At 41.6% G+C, this 16,013-nt stretch overlaps 1 protein-coding gene across 2 annotated transcripts in view; it reads right to left on the bottom strand.

Annotated features, from left to right (window-relative positions):
- Ino80 (INO80 complex ATPase subunit) overlaps positions 1-16,013 on the bottom strand; it is a 103,323-nt gene that overhangs the window by 24,345 nt on the left and 62,965 nt on the right. For both annotated transcript variants that reach the window (XM_085834557.1, XM_085834558.1), the window contains exons 26-28: positions 15,430-15,655; positions 9,762-9,889; positions 4,853-4,947 (exon numbers count right to left, since the gene is read on the bottom strand). In XM_085834557.1, the coding sequence (XP_085690683.1) occupies positions 4,853-4,947; positions 9,762-9,889; positions 15,430-15,655 (449 nt within the window). The remainder of the gene's footprint in view (positions 1-4,852; positions 4,948-9,761; positions 9,890-15,429; positions 15,656-16,013) is intronic.

Below are 16,013 nucleotides of genomic sequence, written 5' to 3'. Positions count from 1 at the left end.
TTTCCCCTTTTAACTTTGAATTCATCATCCATTTCACTCTTTCAGAATTTTACTTAACTTATAACATCATTTTTATGACTAAAATACAAAGGACAGCCAATATTACACAGAGATACCCTGTCTCGAGAAACAACAGAACAAAACATAAGGAAAGGTTTTTAGGGCCCAGCTGATGTGCAAAGAATGCCCTACTGTTTCACTTGAGTACTGAGACTTCCTCCCCTGTCCTAACGCCTGTGTGATAGCCACCAAATGCTTAGGGCTTTCAGCTGGTATTTCCCTAAGAAGTCTAGCATCTGAACCCCAGGTGGATGTCAGGGAAAGTAACTGAGTATGTGACTGGAAGTCCAGTGGAAGGCAGCTGGGAAGACTAAGAAAAAAAGAGCAGCAGAAAGATTACACACCGCTCATGGCTGTCTGAAGAGTTCAGATCCATATGCAATAAACACTTTTAAACAGGAACCCCTCCCCCCCCCACATACAGAAAAATTTACACATACACTGAAGTAATATAAGTAAAATAACACAAAAACTTAGAAATACAATTGTAGGAAAAATTTTTCTAGACTATCTCTTACTCTAGAGCACCGACTAGCCTCAAGCTTGCCTTGGGAGCCTCTGCCTTCGAATGCTAGAATTGGAAGCTATCACGAACAGTTCCAGAGTGAAGATGCTTCTTCTGTTAACAATTATGGACTGAAAAGATCACTTCTGATGAGGTACACTTCATCCATCCAAAATCTGTGTACAACTGGTGTAATTTAGCCACAGAAAATAAGGATTTGACAAATATTGAGCTGTAATCATCAAAGAAGGTAGTTTCCATCTAGACTATTGTCTGATTATTTATGTACAACTGTACTTGTATTTACTACTTAGAGAGGATAATACAAGTCAAAGAGTTTTGATTAGAGAGAACACAATGGTGCAGTCTGAATGCCCTCTAGGGGATGGACAGAAGTCACACTCGGGATTTTTTGGCGGCTGGCGTGTCTATGGATCTATCATCTCTACACTGCACGGACACACCTTGGCCTCACTCTCAATCTCTTTAAATGTCCACTCCTTCTAAGTCCCCTTTGCACCAAAATATTCAACCAGTGTGAGACATGAATGAAGGGGAGCAAAGGCTTCATCAAGGAAGGAAATGGCACAGTGTCATCATGAAGAAAACAAAACCACAAACCCACCTACAGGCATTTGCCCAGTGTCAGGGTTACCCTAACTGCTCAGATAGCTAGGGTGGAGGGAGCCGAGTGGGGATCCATCTGTTAAAGGTCAAGGGGTAGGACAGGAGGAAGGGAGCCAAAGGCCAACTCATCATAGAGCAAAGACCTTGTGAATGGCTCCTAGGATAACATGCTGGTCACATGTTCTGAACACTGCCAGGACATCCTGGCCAAATAGTCTTTAGTCTCAGTGAGACTTTTTCCTGGAAGGATCCCTCATAAATAAGTCTCGTATGAAGGGAATGTAAATGGCTTTTTATAGGCAGTCTTGTTTACTCTGGCTGACCTTTGAGCCACGGGGCCTTTGAGTTGAAACTACATTTTTTTTCCCTTTTGAAGTCTTTTCGCTAATAATAATGAAAATATTTGGCAAGGCATGCCTTTTGTTTTGAAAACCACCTGTCTTTTTCTCTATTTTAAGATGTCATTCAGACTTATAAGTTGAGAATGGCTATCTTATGTGATAGTTCCCTTAGATGCCAGGTGATGGTACTGGAACCCCTGAACTGGAGTTAAGGTCAGTTAAGGTCACATGTGAGTGCTGGAAACTGAACCCAGATCCTCTGTAAGAACAGCAAGTGCTCTTAACAGGCTCCAGCCCCTACAGAAATGTTTTCAAAACTACTGGCATTATTGGGCTTGCTTAATTAATTTGTCTAAGTTAATTAGAAGATTAGCTGAGAATGAAGGTTCATGTCTATAATTTCAATACTCAAAACTAACACTGAAAAAAATGGCTGAAGAGATGGCTCAGTGAGCAAATGCCTGCTGAGTAGCCTGAGAACCAGGAAGTCCCAACCATCCATATAAAGAGCAGGGTGCAGTGACACACCTCTGTAATCCCAGCACCCTTACTAGTGGAGAGGGACAGGTAGGTCCCAGGGATTTCTGGCCAGCTAACTGAGTATCTAAGATTAAACTCATGGAAAGAACCTGACTGAAAAATAAAGTGAGGAAGACACCTGACATTGATCTATGGCCTCCATACCTCTCCTTTCCTCCTTCCCAATCCCCTAATCCCCAAACTGGGTCAGCTGGAATAGCTGTAAACTCAGTCACTAGATTTGAACATGTTACAGATCTAAGGGCAATTTAGGATGCAGTGAAAGACCCTGCTATAAACAAGAAGATCTGCCATTCAAAGAACCTGGGTTATATGAGAACTTAACTCAAGAAAACAAATGGACAAGTAAAACAAGAAACAGAAGAAAGTAATAAATACAAATAGCTAGATATTTAGTTTTCTTCTCAAGTTATTAAAAAGATAAATACTGGGCTGGCAAGATGGTTCAGTGGGTAAGAGCACTGACTGCTCTTCCGTAGGTCCTGAGTTCAAATCACAGCAACCACATGGTGGCTCACAACCACCCGTAATGAGATCTGACACCCTTTTCTGGTGTGTCTGAAGACAGCTACAGTGTACTTATGTAAAATAATAAATAAATCTTTGGGCTGGAGTGAGCAGGGACTGAGCAAGCAGAGTTGAGTAGAGCGAGCTGGACCGACCGGAGCAAGCAGGGTTGACTGGAGCGAGCAGAGGTCCTAAAAATTCAATTCCCAACAACCACATGAAGGTTCACAACCATCTGTACAGCTACAGTGTACTCATATACATAATAAGTAAACAAATAAATCTTAAAAAAAAAGAAATACTAACCAGGCATATAACTGAAATCCAGAAAGTCAGAACCATTCTTATTCACACCAGAAGATCTAAATTATTTCCCTTAAATTTTTTTCTCAAATTTAAAAAATGTGGTTATTCTTAAAATGGGCATGGTGGTACACACCTATACTCCCAGCACTCAGAAGACAGAAGCAGGCAGATCTCTATGAGTTCCAGGACAGCCTGGTCTACAGAGTGAGTTTCAGGACAGCCAGGACTGTTATATACAGAAACCCTGTCTCTAGAAACAAAACCACAACAAAAAGATTGTGGTTAGCCAGCATGTAAGTCTGTGAACCAGTATATGGAGAGTCTAGAAAAGGGTCTCAGATACTTCTGGACTAGAGTTAGTTGGACAGGACTTAGTGAGGCCACTATTTGGGTGCCAAGAACCCAACCAGGTCCTCTGTCTTCTCCAGCTTTTTTATCGAATTTCTCAATTCTCCAAATATAAAAAAGAACACTAAGATTGGGGTTTACAGATCTATCTGCAGAGGAATTTGGCTTTCTCTTTGAGGAGAGCAGTCACTGGGATCTGTTTAGCACAGTGAGAAGCAGCACACAGGACAGCATGACTCCTGTAAACCCCAACACTTATCATGTTGTATTTGAAATTTCACAGGCACATGGCAGCTGGGAGAGGAACTACTACTGAGAGCTATGAACAGAATAGATTGAACTCCACTGCAAACTGTCATGTCTATATCTCAATTCTAGAAATCTCACAGGAAATGAATTGCAGAAAAAAAAAATCAACCATAAACAAACTCTCAGACATAGTGACTTTTTGGCTTCTGTCTTGTGCATGCTAAGTAAGCTCTCCACCACTGAGCTATGTCCTTAGTCTAACGTAACTTTGTGAATATTTTTCTTCATAGACACTGACATTCTCTACTTTGGGGATCCTCATTCATACTCAGAAATCCTTTTATTGCTGTAGTAGCAATGCCTGTAATCCCAGCACCACAAAGATAGAGGCAGGGGATATTAAGGGTATAAGATCAACATAAACTACCTGTGACCCTGTCTCTATCCTCATCCTAAAAATAAAACACTCTTACTTTTCAAAATAGTAGGCACTGGTGTGGCAAGGGGAAGGGGGTCTGTGTGTGGTCACTCATGCCTGTAATCCTAGCATTCAGGAAGAAGCAAAGAATAACTGCAAACTCAAAGCCAGCCTGGTCTACAGAGCTAGTTCTAGGAAAGCCAGAGCTATACAGCCGTATCTTATTTCATATTGGTATTCTCTTCCTTTGATCTAAATCACCATAAGCAGATTTAGCCAACTCTTAGAATAGTAGGCAGTAGCTAGATGTGGTGGGCCTTGCTATCTAGCTACTTGTGGTGGTTTGAATAGCAATGGCCTCATAGACTCATGTATTTGAATGCTTGGCCCTAGGGAGTGGTACTAGACGGTGTGGCCTTGTAGGAAGATATGTCACTGTGGGGGATGTGACAATGTTCCTGCTCCCTGCAGATCAAGATGTAGAACTCTCAGCTCCTTCTCCAGCATGTCTGTCTGCAAGCCACCATGCTGATAATGTACTAAACCTCTGAAACTGTAAGCCAATCCCAATTAAATGTTTTCCTTTATAACAGTTTCCTTGGTCATGGTGTCTCTTCACAGAAATAGAAACCCTAACTAAAACACTACTCTTGTACAATCCAGTGACCTCCAGGTTCAGTTAGAGTCAGTGAAGAGCAATTTGGTGAGGAAAACATGTGTAGTGTTGCTATCTGTTTTCCACAAGTACATAGGAACACATCCAGTAAACATACATGGACACACATGCACACACGCATGCATGTAAGCAAAAGGTGCACACTAGTGTAACTGATTAGTGTCTCAGACTATTGGCTTAAAAGCAAGCAAACCCAAAACAAACAAACAACCCTCATCATTTAAAACCCTGGAGGAAAATCGAAAGAAGAGTTTTTTTAATTCAATTAATGTTACCTGGTCTGAAAATCAGCAACCATGTCCCGTCTCTCTGAGATCTTAGATGAGCCATCCAGCCTCATGTAGGTATGCTTCCTGTATACCATATATTCCTGCCAACCAGGATTAAGGGACACAATAAATTTGATGCCAATCATTACATTCTAAATCTTAAGCTTTTGCCAACTTTATCCATACCAGACTCAATTCACTATACACAGAATGGGGGAGGAAATGGTTGTAAAAGTACAATTAAATGAGTTTATTATTCCTGAAATTCAAGATCAACTCAGAATCTCGATCTCGACTTGGAAACTAATCCAACAGAGATTTCTGTGGGCTTATAAACAATCTCCCCCAAATAAGAACAATCCCCAAGCTAAAATGGCTTTTCAGTCACTAAGTAATTTTTGATAGCTATGAGCACAACCAGTTTCTTTTTAATAATTTGGATGTGGTGGCAGAAGAAGGATCAGGAGTTTTAAGAACCACCACAGCTACAGAGCAAATGCGATGACAGCCGGGCAACAGGAAACCAGAAGCAGGTAGCCTCATTCTCCTCTTTCTCAGCAAACAGTACCAATAGCCCCCAATCTCTGGTTTCACACTCCATGTTTCAGTCTACCTACAGGAAAGCTGATGTTTGAAAATATGAAGTGGGAAACAAGAAATTAATAAGGGTTCTATTTATGAGATCAGGCCTTTCTATGTATCCCTGGAACTCTGTGTAGACTAGAATGCCCCTGAACTTAGATCTGCCTACCTTTTCCTCTGAGTGGTAGGATTGAAGGCTTGTACACACCAAGCCAATTAATAATTTTTAGATAACTTTGATGTAGTGTATTAACATTTTATTTTATTATTAGCTATGAGTTGTCTCTTACTTGATAAAACTATCTTAGGTATGTATAGAAAAAAATAGTATATATATTTCAGGTACTGGGGACTCTTGGAATATATCAATTAATAACCACAGTTAAGGTAGTTTCAAATGTAACTCTTCTCTACTGAAAAAGACTAATTAGCTAGGCCTTGTGGAGTAGCTCTGTAATTCCAGCTACTTGGAAGACTAAAATAGGAGGAGGTTCAAGGCCTGCCTGGGCTACTGAGTAAACAAACCAGTATGGGCTGCTCAGTAAGATGGCGTTTTACAACACGAACTTGAAAGATAAACAGGTGCACACTAGTGTAACTGATTAGTATTAAGGGACTATTTCAATCCTCATTACTACAAAAACCAACTAACCAAAATCAAAAGACCAGTAAGTTCTACATTTTGGAAAGATTTATATTGGTTTCCCATGGCTCTAATGACCTTTGCCATAGTGTAACTTTCTCCAAAATAGACTATATATTAGGACAAAAAGTAAGTCTCAACAAATACAGAAAAACTGAAATAATTTTGTATATAGTATGTGATCACAATGGAGTAAGAACACAGGTCAAAAGCAAATAAAATCCTAGTGAACATACAATCTAATGAGATTAAACACACACTAATGAAGACTGGAGACGCCTCCATAGTAAAGAGAACATACTGCTCACGAGGAGAATCTATGTGTGGCTCTCTGTACCCGCATGGAGAGGCTCACAATGAAGGCCTGTAATTCCCATGCTAAGGGATCTCACACTACCCTCTGGCCCCTCGGCAACTTTGTTCACATGTACATACTCCTTTCCCCCAGATATACATAAAAATGAAAATATTTAAAATACAATTTGACACTAAAAAGTCAGTTATTTCCTTTTACAAAGGAAATAAAAGTTCTCAGAATCAAATGGAAATGAAGGATCCACCAAAACACAGACTTAACGCAAGTAGTCCCAAGAGGAAAGTTTATATAGCTTTAAGTGCCTACATTAGGAGGGCATCATCTTGAGTGAAGTAACACAATCACAAAAGAACTCACACAAAATGTATTCACTGATAAGTGGATATTAGCCCAAAACTTAGGATACCCAAGATATGAGATACAATTTGCTAAACGCATGAAACTCAAGAAGAATGAAGGCCAAAGTGTGGACACTGTGCCCCTTCTTAGAATTGGGAACAAAACACCCAGGGAAGGAGTTACAGAGACAAAGTTCGTAGCTGTGATGAAAGGATGGACCATTTAGAGACTGCCGTATCCAGGGATCCATCCCATAAGCAGCTTCTAAACTCTGACACCATTGCATACACTAGCAAGATTTTGCTGAAAGGACCCAAATATAGCTGTCTCTTGTGAGACGATGCCGGGGCCTAGCAAACACAGGAGTGGATGTTCACAGTCAGCTATTGGATGTATCACAGGGCTCCCAATGGAGAAGCTAGAGAAAGTACCCAAGGAGCTAAAGGGATCTGCAACCCTATTGTTGGAACAACATGATGTACTAACCAGAACCCCGGAGCTCTTGTCTCTAGCTGCATATGTATCGAAAGATGGCCTAGTCGGCCATCACTGGAAAGAGAGGCCCATTGGACTTGCAAACTTTATATGCCCCAATATAGGGGAATGCCAGGGCCAAAAGAATGGGAATGGGTGGGTTGGGAAGTGGGGGGGAGGGTATGGGGGACTTTTGGGATAGCATTGGAAATGTAATTGAGGAAAATATGTAATAAAAATATTAAAAATTAAAAAAAAATGCCTACATTAAGAAATGAAGAGTGGGGCTGAAGAGATGGCTCAGTGGTTAAGAGCACTGACTGCTCTTCCAGAGGTCCTGAGTTCAAATCCCAACAACCACATGGTGGCTCACAACCACCTGCAATGGGATCTGACACCCTCCTCTGGTGTGTCTGAAAGTAAGTACAGTGTACTCATCTATATAAAATAAATAATTAAAAAAAAAATCAAGAGTGCTCTCAGAAAGATAACATAATGATTTATCTTAGGGCCCATGACCATCCTTAATCCAGAGGGATCCAAAGTCCTTTTCTGACTTACTTGGGCACCAGGCATATACATACATAGCCCCCCAAAAAGAAAGACTTTGCCACCTTTACCTAGCTCAGTGTGTATTGTTCTTTTTTTAATTAAAAGAAAAAGAAATATGTGTGTATGGGTGTTTTGCCTGCATATATGTCTGTGAACTACATTTGTGGGATGGCAGTGTAGGCCAGAAGAAGAGTGCTCGATCCTCTGTGGTTGGAATCAGAGATAGTTGTGAGCTGCCATGTAGGTGCTGGGAACTGAACCTGCAGAAGAGCTGCCAGTGATATGAACAGCTGAGCCCTTTCTCCAGCCTCTCTTTGTAATTCATAACAGCTGGCAATCACCACTTCACCTGTACTTTCCCCAACTCTTCAGGACGAAGCAAGTAGCACACAAGAACTAAGAAGAGCCTTATTGTAGGACTGGTACTTCCACTGTCTTAGCTATTGGCATCATTTGGTCTGCGAAGAGTGTGGGAGGTACAACAACAGTTCTTTTAGTTGAACTGCTATTAAAGCCTTACTGTACTTAAAATTTACACCACCAAACATGGCTGAGGATATCGCTTACCTAGCATATATAAATAAAGCCCTAGGCTCCACTTTCTGGGATGTATGTTGGGAAATATGAGACTGTCATGAACACCAACCAATCAAAAGAAAATATTTACAACAATGCTTAATCCCCTCTCTTATGCTAATACTTGTTAGGACTCTTCTATCATTTATAAATAGGTGATGTCGTGAAACAAATCGGAAAGTTTGTGGAGTTAAAAGTTAAAATTCAAGCACTGTGTGAAATCTAAGACTTAGAGATAAAATTGACTTCAGGTGTTGCTTATTATATCTCTTGCTAAAAGAAGTTGACTAATTATTAAAAGGAACCTGCCCCCAATGGATAAATTCCCTGTAAAATTCACCAAGCCAGCTCTGGCTTGCAAAAACAAAAACAAAACAAAACAAAACAAAAAAACCCTCCAAAGTTTCCCACTCCTTTTTAGGATAATGTTTTATTCTCTGTGTTTGTATATACGTGTGCATGCATAGATGCACATGTGAAGGTCAGTGGACAATTTGTGGGTTCTCAACCATGTGGGTTCTGGGGACTCAACAAAGGTCTTTAGACTTGGAGGCAAGTGCCCTTCTCTGCTGAGTCATCTCACTGGTCCAACCTTCCCTTTTGCTACTGTATTCATTCCTTCTGTATTACCATGGTTCTTATCCCCTTATTCTCAGATAGAAATAATCATGGTAATCTCTACTTAATTACTCCTTGAAATAGCAGGCTGGAACATAGAGCCTTTCATATATTAAACCCAAGTAAAAAAATACAAGCCATTTACACAGCTCTGATCACAGATACCTTAGCTTACTGCAACTTTCCTATAAGAGACTTCACTCTGTTGGTTTGTGATTATTTGTTCTTCTTCTATTGTTTCTATGTCTATGACATCTCCCGCGTCCACAAATAGTCATTTTTCAGACATGAAAATAGAGAGACCCTAAACATGTAAGTAACTAAACAAATAAAACATGTATCACGCTGTTGTCTTTGATGGCTAACACAGTGGTGAACCATGGCTATACATTAACATTACCTCAGGAGTCTTTAAATTTTAAATATCCTAGTTAATTCTCAGACCTCATTTCAATGTCTGCAATATATAGTCAAGATGAGAACCATTACACTTAACTCCGCCTGAATAGCTGCTACCTAGGTTTTTATATAAAAAGTCTGAATCCCCAATCCTGACTTCTATACAGAATTCAAGAGACTCCCAAGGCTGGGATCTGCTTTAAAACTATGGAATTCCTTTTCTAGTGAAAGAAAAGTTCTCTACTTCCCTGCTAGGGAAAAAATAGAAGTCCTCTGCATTATTGGTGGTGGGGTGGGGCACTCACTCTGCTCCTTCCATATATAAAACCACAAAAAGCTGGTATTAGTAGGGACACCAGATTCCTATCAAAATTAAATGTCAAAGACTCCTAGGTCCCCAAGGTTCCTTCTCCTACCTCCAGCAGGTCTATCATTCTGGTCATCTGAGAGTAGATAAGGACCCTATGTCCTTGAGACTTGAGCCGAGTCAACAGGACATCAAGGGCATACAGCTTTCCACTGTCAGTGATGAGGCTCTCCTTGCCTGGGGAGAAAAAAAGGGAGGGATGGAGGGAGGAAACTATTTAATTGAACAACAAATCACCCACTGCAAAGCTGTATGCAGCCAAAATTTCTATTATCAGGATGCTTGTCTCATGGGAACAGGAACGTGCTCTAGAGGCAGAATGGAAAGCTCTGCTAAATCCTGACTCCAGGGGTGATGAAGACACACCCTGAGAGGTGGAGATAGCTGCTCAGCGGACAGCACCTTTTAGATGTTTGAGCTTACTGAGTAGACACCAAGGATGCAGAGTTATTGTCAATGACAAGAACCGCGTTGTCAGTAACCTAGAAACTCTAGTCCTTTGTTAAATAAACTAGAAACTGGTTTCTTCAAAGTCTGTGCTTGTACTGTTTGAATGAGATTCATGAATAACTCCTCAGTTAGTAGACCTCTTTCCGAAAGATTAGCAGGTGTGGCTTTGTTAGAGAAAATGTCACTGGGGGTGGGGTTTGAGGTTTCCAAAGAATTTCCAAAGGCCATGTCAGGCCCAGTCTCTTTTCCTTTCTGCTTCCAACTTGTAGGAAAGATGTAAGCTCACAGCTACTACTGTGCCAGCACCATGTCTGTCTGCCTACTGCTATGCTCCTAGCCAGGCTGATCATGGACTCAGATTGCAAAACCGTAAGCATCTAAGTAAATGCTTTCTTTTATAAGTTGTATTTATCACCGAGTCTCTCCACAGCAACAGAACAGTAGCTAGTACAGTGGTTATATCCTCAAAGCATGAGAATATACTGGGATAAGGACAGCAGGCTGGAGACCATGTAAACTCTGCTATTAAAGCCTTACTGTACTTAAAATTTACACCACCAAACATGGCTGAGGATATCGCTTACCTAGCATATATAAATAAAGCCCTAGGCTCCACTAGGCAAATAAATGTGTCTACCATTGACACTCTACAATCCCAGGGCCATGTGCCTAGTATGTGTTCTTTCAGTGGGCCCTACTCCCAGGTTTTCAGAAAGAAGAGACTTTGAGTTTCTGTGAAATCAAACTGCTTTCACTCACTAACTTGTGTTTTCTCCTTCCTCTTCCCATATAAAACATATTTCAGCCAGAGATCTTTTAAGAACATTTAACTCACAAGTTCTCATCTTATCCATTCAGTACCATTCACTCATATCATACTCCAGGAAGGAGAGTTTCCTGTTTGCAGACCGTTCATAAACATGCCCTGAACAATTGCTGCAATAGAAGAGGAAGAAAGGAGGCTTGAGGGATTGCTTAAGAGTATATATGGAAGTGGCTGGGGAACACAGAAAAAGGGAAAAAACACAGAGAATTTTACACTGACAACTGCCTACCAAAAGTAGAGACAATACTAAGTCAAACCGTCTATCCTTAGTTTCCCAGGTTAAAGCCTGCTTTCTTCAGAGCTGCAAAGGCCAACTGTTGAGAGTGGTCCAAGAGTTCTCAACTGTCATTCTTGCCACTATTTGCCAAGTACACAATTATTGTCTACACCGAGTAAGAACGGATGTGCTGACAGCACCATAACAAATCACCAGCTGCTCTGTTTTTGCTACAAAGCTATGGGTCCTGGATGTTTACTCCTCTGCACTGCAGCCCGCCTTTTCCCACCTTCGGAATACTGCCAGGACACACTGCCCTGCCCTCCCGGCCGCTGAGGTCCACACCTTTGTTCAGCCTCTTTGTTTGCTCCTGTTTAGATTACTGAAATGTTCTTCTCTTTGCTGTCTCCTGACCAGCACAATCAAATGACTGCAGCAGGACCGGAGTGAGTGCTGAGCTCTCTCCTTGGCACCAGACAAGCAGGCCAGTGGAAATTCCTAGTCTCATCAGGCAGCCATGCTTTCTAAACAACTCACGAAGTTCCTTTCTCCTCACAGTTCCTTCTCTATGGCTTGTAAGGAGTCTCTTGATTTTGATAGCTTTTACTATTTCTGACAGACCTAGTCATCCTTTTGTTTTCCCTTTTTTAAAGCCATACATTTTTCAGTCACTGAAAGGGAGTGGGCAAAAAAGCTCTCCACATTTTTATAGTGCTTATGTCCTCTCTCCATTCAGGCACACCCCTTCAGAACAAACAGTAGAGCACACACAAATCTGTATGGTGTCTAGAATCTGAGAGGCATCAAGTGACTTTGTAATAAAAGATTTATTTTATGTGTATGTGTGCTGGCTAGTCTTATGTCAACTCGGCACAAGATAAGAGTTATCAGAAGGGCTGGAGAGAAGGCTCAGCTGACTGCTCTTCCAAAGGTCCTGAGTTCAATTCCCAGCAACCACATGGTGGTTCACAACCATCCATAACAAGATCTGATGCCCTCTTCTGGTGCATCTAAAGGCAGCTACAGTGTACTTATGTATAATAATAAATAAATCTTAAAAAAAAAAGTTATCAGAAATCAGAGAACCCCAAGTTGAGAAAAATGCCTCCATAAAATCCAGCTGTAATGCATTTTCTTAATTAATGATTGATGGGAAAGGGTCCAGCCTATTGTGCGTAGTGACACCCCTGGGCTGGTGGTCCTGGGTTTTATAAGAAAGCAGCCTAAGTAAACTATTATGAGCAAGCCAGTAAGCAGCACTCCTCTATGCCCTCTAGGTTCCTGTTCTAACTTCCTCCACTGTTGAACAGCAATGTGGAAGTATACACCAACAAACCTTATCTTCCCAGGTTGCTTTGGTCATGGTGTTTCATCACAGCAATACTAACCCTAAGACAGTATGAATATTTGCCTACATGTGTGTATGTATATTGCATATGTGCATGGTACTCATGGAGGTCAGAGGAGGGCACTGCAAATCCTGGAACTGGTGATCTGGACTTTTGTAAGCCACACTATGGGTGCTGGGAACTGAACCTGGATCCTCTGTAGGAACAGCAAATTCTCATAAGTTGGCAGCCTCCCTCTCCAGCCCCTTATTGACTTTGATTAAACAGTCTTCACACTTGCTGCTTCCCAGAGTTTCTTTACCTAGTTTGGTAACTAGGATGAACTCGTATTAGAAAGGTGAAGAGGGGGCTGGAGAGATGGTTCAGCGGAGAAGAGCACTGCTCTTCCGTAGGTCCTGAGTTCAAATCACAGCAACCACATGGTGGCTCACAACCACCCATAATGAGATCGGACGCCCTCTTCTGGTGCGTCTGAAGACAGCTACAGTGTATAATAAATCCTTGGGCTGGAGCAAGCAGGGACTGAGCAAGCAGGGTTGACTGGAGCGAGCAGAGGTCCTAAAAATTCAATTCCCAACAACCACATGAAGGCTCACAACCATCTGTACAGCTTCAGTGTGTACTCATATACATAAAATAAATAAATATATCTTAAAAAAAAGAAAGGTGAAGAGGTAAAGACACACATGCACACATACACACAAGTGCACATGCACACGAAGATGAACTCAAACATAACAGAAATAGCAAGTGTTGCCTGCTTGTGACTGAGGGAGGTGAACGCAGATGGACTAAATCTGGGTTGTTTTTGTTTTTTGTGGTGTTAGGGGTCAAACACAGGCTTCATGCATACAAGGTGAGTGCTATACAGTGAGCTACATCCTTAGACTAATTTGGACCCTTTGGGACTGTTTTGAAAGAAAAGGTCCCAAAGAAACAGACTTGATCCAAGAGGTTGAAACACTTAAAGAACCAAAAATATCTGAGTTCTCCAGTGAATGTGCTATACAGAACAAACCATATCCAGCATTTGTCCTTAGTGAGATATGCAGGAAAACAAGGCCTTTTTTTTTTTTTTTTTTTTTACTGTCCACACTGGTATCTTTGGCGCCTGGCATACATCACTCAATTTTTAAGAGCTACCAAGGTGTGCTGTACAAAAGCACTACTTGTGGCAAAGCAGGGTAAACACCAGAAGCATAATTACTAAGAAATCAAGCAGATTCTGTCCAGCCAAACCCATCCTCAGCCCTTTCTTTAAAATAAGACCTTAAATCAGAACTATCTATTCTCTCACAATCTTTCCTGCAACCCTATGGTATTACATTTAAAAATAGGTTCTTACTGTCTACAGCTTTCAGTCACAAGACAAAAGATTAAATGTCTCTCTTTTCCAAGGAAAGAAGCCCTCTGAAGAGCTGAAACCTGCAGAAGCAATCAAAGTATGAAACTTATGAAATTTTGTTCAGTCTTTCAAAGAATGCAAAAGACTCCACCTTTCCCAGGGAAACAAAAAATGTAAAAGTATAGAAGAGATAAAACACAGGTTCAAATGATACCCTCCCTGCCCCCACCCCACCCCAGCTAGCCCACAGAGTACAATGGGGTCGGTGAGGAGCTTGTTGGTTCTCACAGTAAACAGCCAGTGAGGCTGGTGCTTTTTATCGATGCGAAAAGAACTCAGACACTTCCTGCTATTTAAACAAGGTCCATTTTTCTTTCAAAGAACAGGAAAAGCCACAAGAGATTTCCCACAGCGCCAGCAATAGGCCTTCTACTACTATACTGGGAACCAAAGAGCCAGAATGAAGGAAGAAGAAATGCAGTGCATCTTGCTTCTTTTGGTACCTATTCTTCATTCCCACTTGCATGTCTGGAGTGTCTGTTCTGTCCTGCTTTATGCTTGGGCTTTCCCTTAACTTTCCAATCACTTTTACCCACGGCTTTCATGTATTCTAAAGTCACTTCCAAGGCCATATGCAATGTAGGTTCCCAAACAGACAGCTTACAGTTAAAGCACCCCAAAGGGTACAAACAGGATGATAAAGCCTTCAGACAAGAAACAAAGACAAACAGGTCCTCACATTGGAATCCAGCTGTCACTTGACGCTCCCTTTTGAGAGTATAGTCCCTAGTATGCATCCATTAAATTTCAGTAATGATACGATCAGGACAGCAGAGAATTTGGACAACCAAGCCAACGCTGCAGGCTGCCAGCAGGTGTAAAGTGCATCAGCCTGTGAAGCCTCTGGGTTCAACTTCCTTAGTGCAGTCTCACTAAAGCCAAGATGAAAACCTAGTTTCCTTTCCATCCTGGACCTTGACCCAAGGGGGTCTGGGAATCTGCTAGTGTTTTGGCACAAAACACACTGTTTTTCCTCTTGCTATCATTTAGATCTCTAGACCTTGTGCTGGACACTGTTTATGCTACTTAACTAGGCTCTGTAGGAGTGACGACATTCTCATTCATTCCACTGGCAATGGCACAAAACAACTGCACTCATTCGACCTGAAGTCTTTCCTAAACTTTGTAAGGTTTTGTGGGGGTGTGTGTGTGGGTCCTCTGGTGAGGGCCTTGTGCATACTAGATAAGCACTCTACCCATAAGCACCCCAACCTTCTCCTGTTTAAAAAAGTGACATTACACTCTTCTTACCAAAGGAGAGTATTCAAGAACAAATCTAGAAACATTTCAATCATCATCTTTCCACTCAAGACACAAAGTACTCATATTTTTACCTATAAGTTACAGGTTAGGAGAGTCAGAAAACTCAGGAACTCCAAATACCAAACAACAAAAACTATCACATGGGCTTTCTCCCCCTTTCTCCTCTTGTCAAAGCTGTAAACATGCTCCAAAGAACAGAAAACTCACCTGGAATTCTGATGAAAGACCAGCCGTTCTGGGGTCTAATGCTCAGCAGCCCTCCAGTTGGCTCTGGGAAGAACTGGGATCCGCGACTCAGCCAATCCGTAGCCAGCTCAGGAGCCCCATTCAACAAACACTGCTTGGCAGCCAGACTCCCTCCTTCCTTCAGAACTCCTCTCTCATACTCTGCACTTCTGTCATTACAGTAAGAATCCAACGGCACTGCGGTGACCTGCAGGGTAAAATTCGCAGACAATAAAATGGCTCTTCTGCCAATTGTCACACACATCAAGCCTTTGAGGGAAATCAACTTTTTTTCCTTCTGAGATAGGCTCTCATGTAGCTCAGGCTGGCCTCCAAATTCTCAAGAAGCCACCTGAGTTGTCCTTTCACCTACCCAGTGGGGGTTAGAGCAAGTTTCAGGCTTGTGAATGCTGAGCTCTATCCCTAGGCCCACAACTCTGAAATCAGATCAATGTGAATAACCTCAGACTGGTGGCTTTATATTTCATCCTCTAGCATAGTAAGATGAAGGCAAAGACTAACTGTGAGAGCTTCTCTGGGCAAACTGGTAATCGCTAATCACATGA

Source organism: Mus caroli, unplaced genomic scaffold, assembly GCF_978045245.1.
Source record: "Mus caroli unplaced genomic scaffold, Mus_caroli_1 scaffold_2, whole genome shotgun sequence".
Classification (NCBI taxonomy): domain Eukaryota; kingdom Metazoa; phylum Chordata; class Mammalia; order Rodentia; family Muridae; genus Mus; species Mus caroli.
The sequence above is the reverse complement of the archived record's forward strand: the minus strand, read 5'-3'. Positions and strand labels throughout refer to the sequence as shown.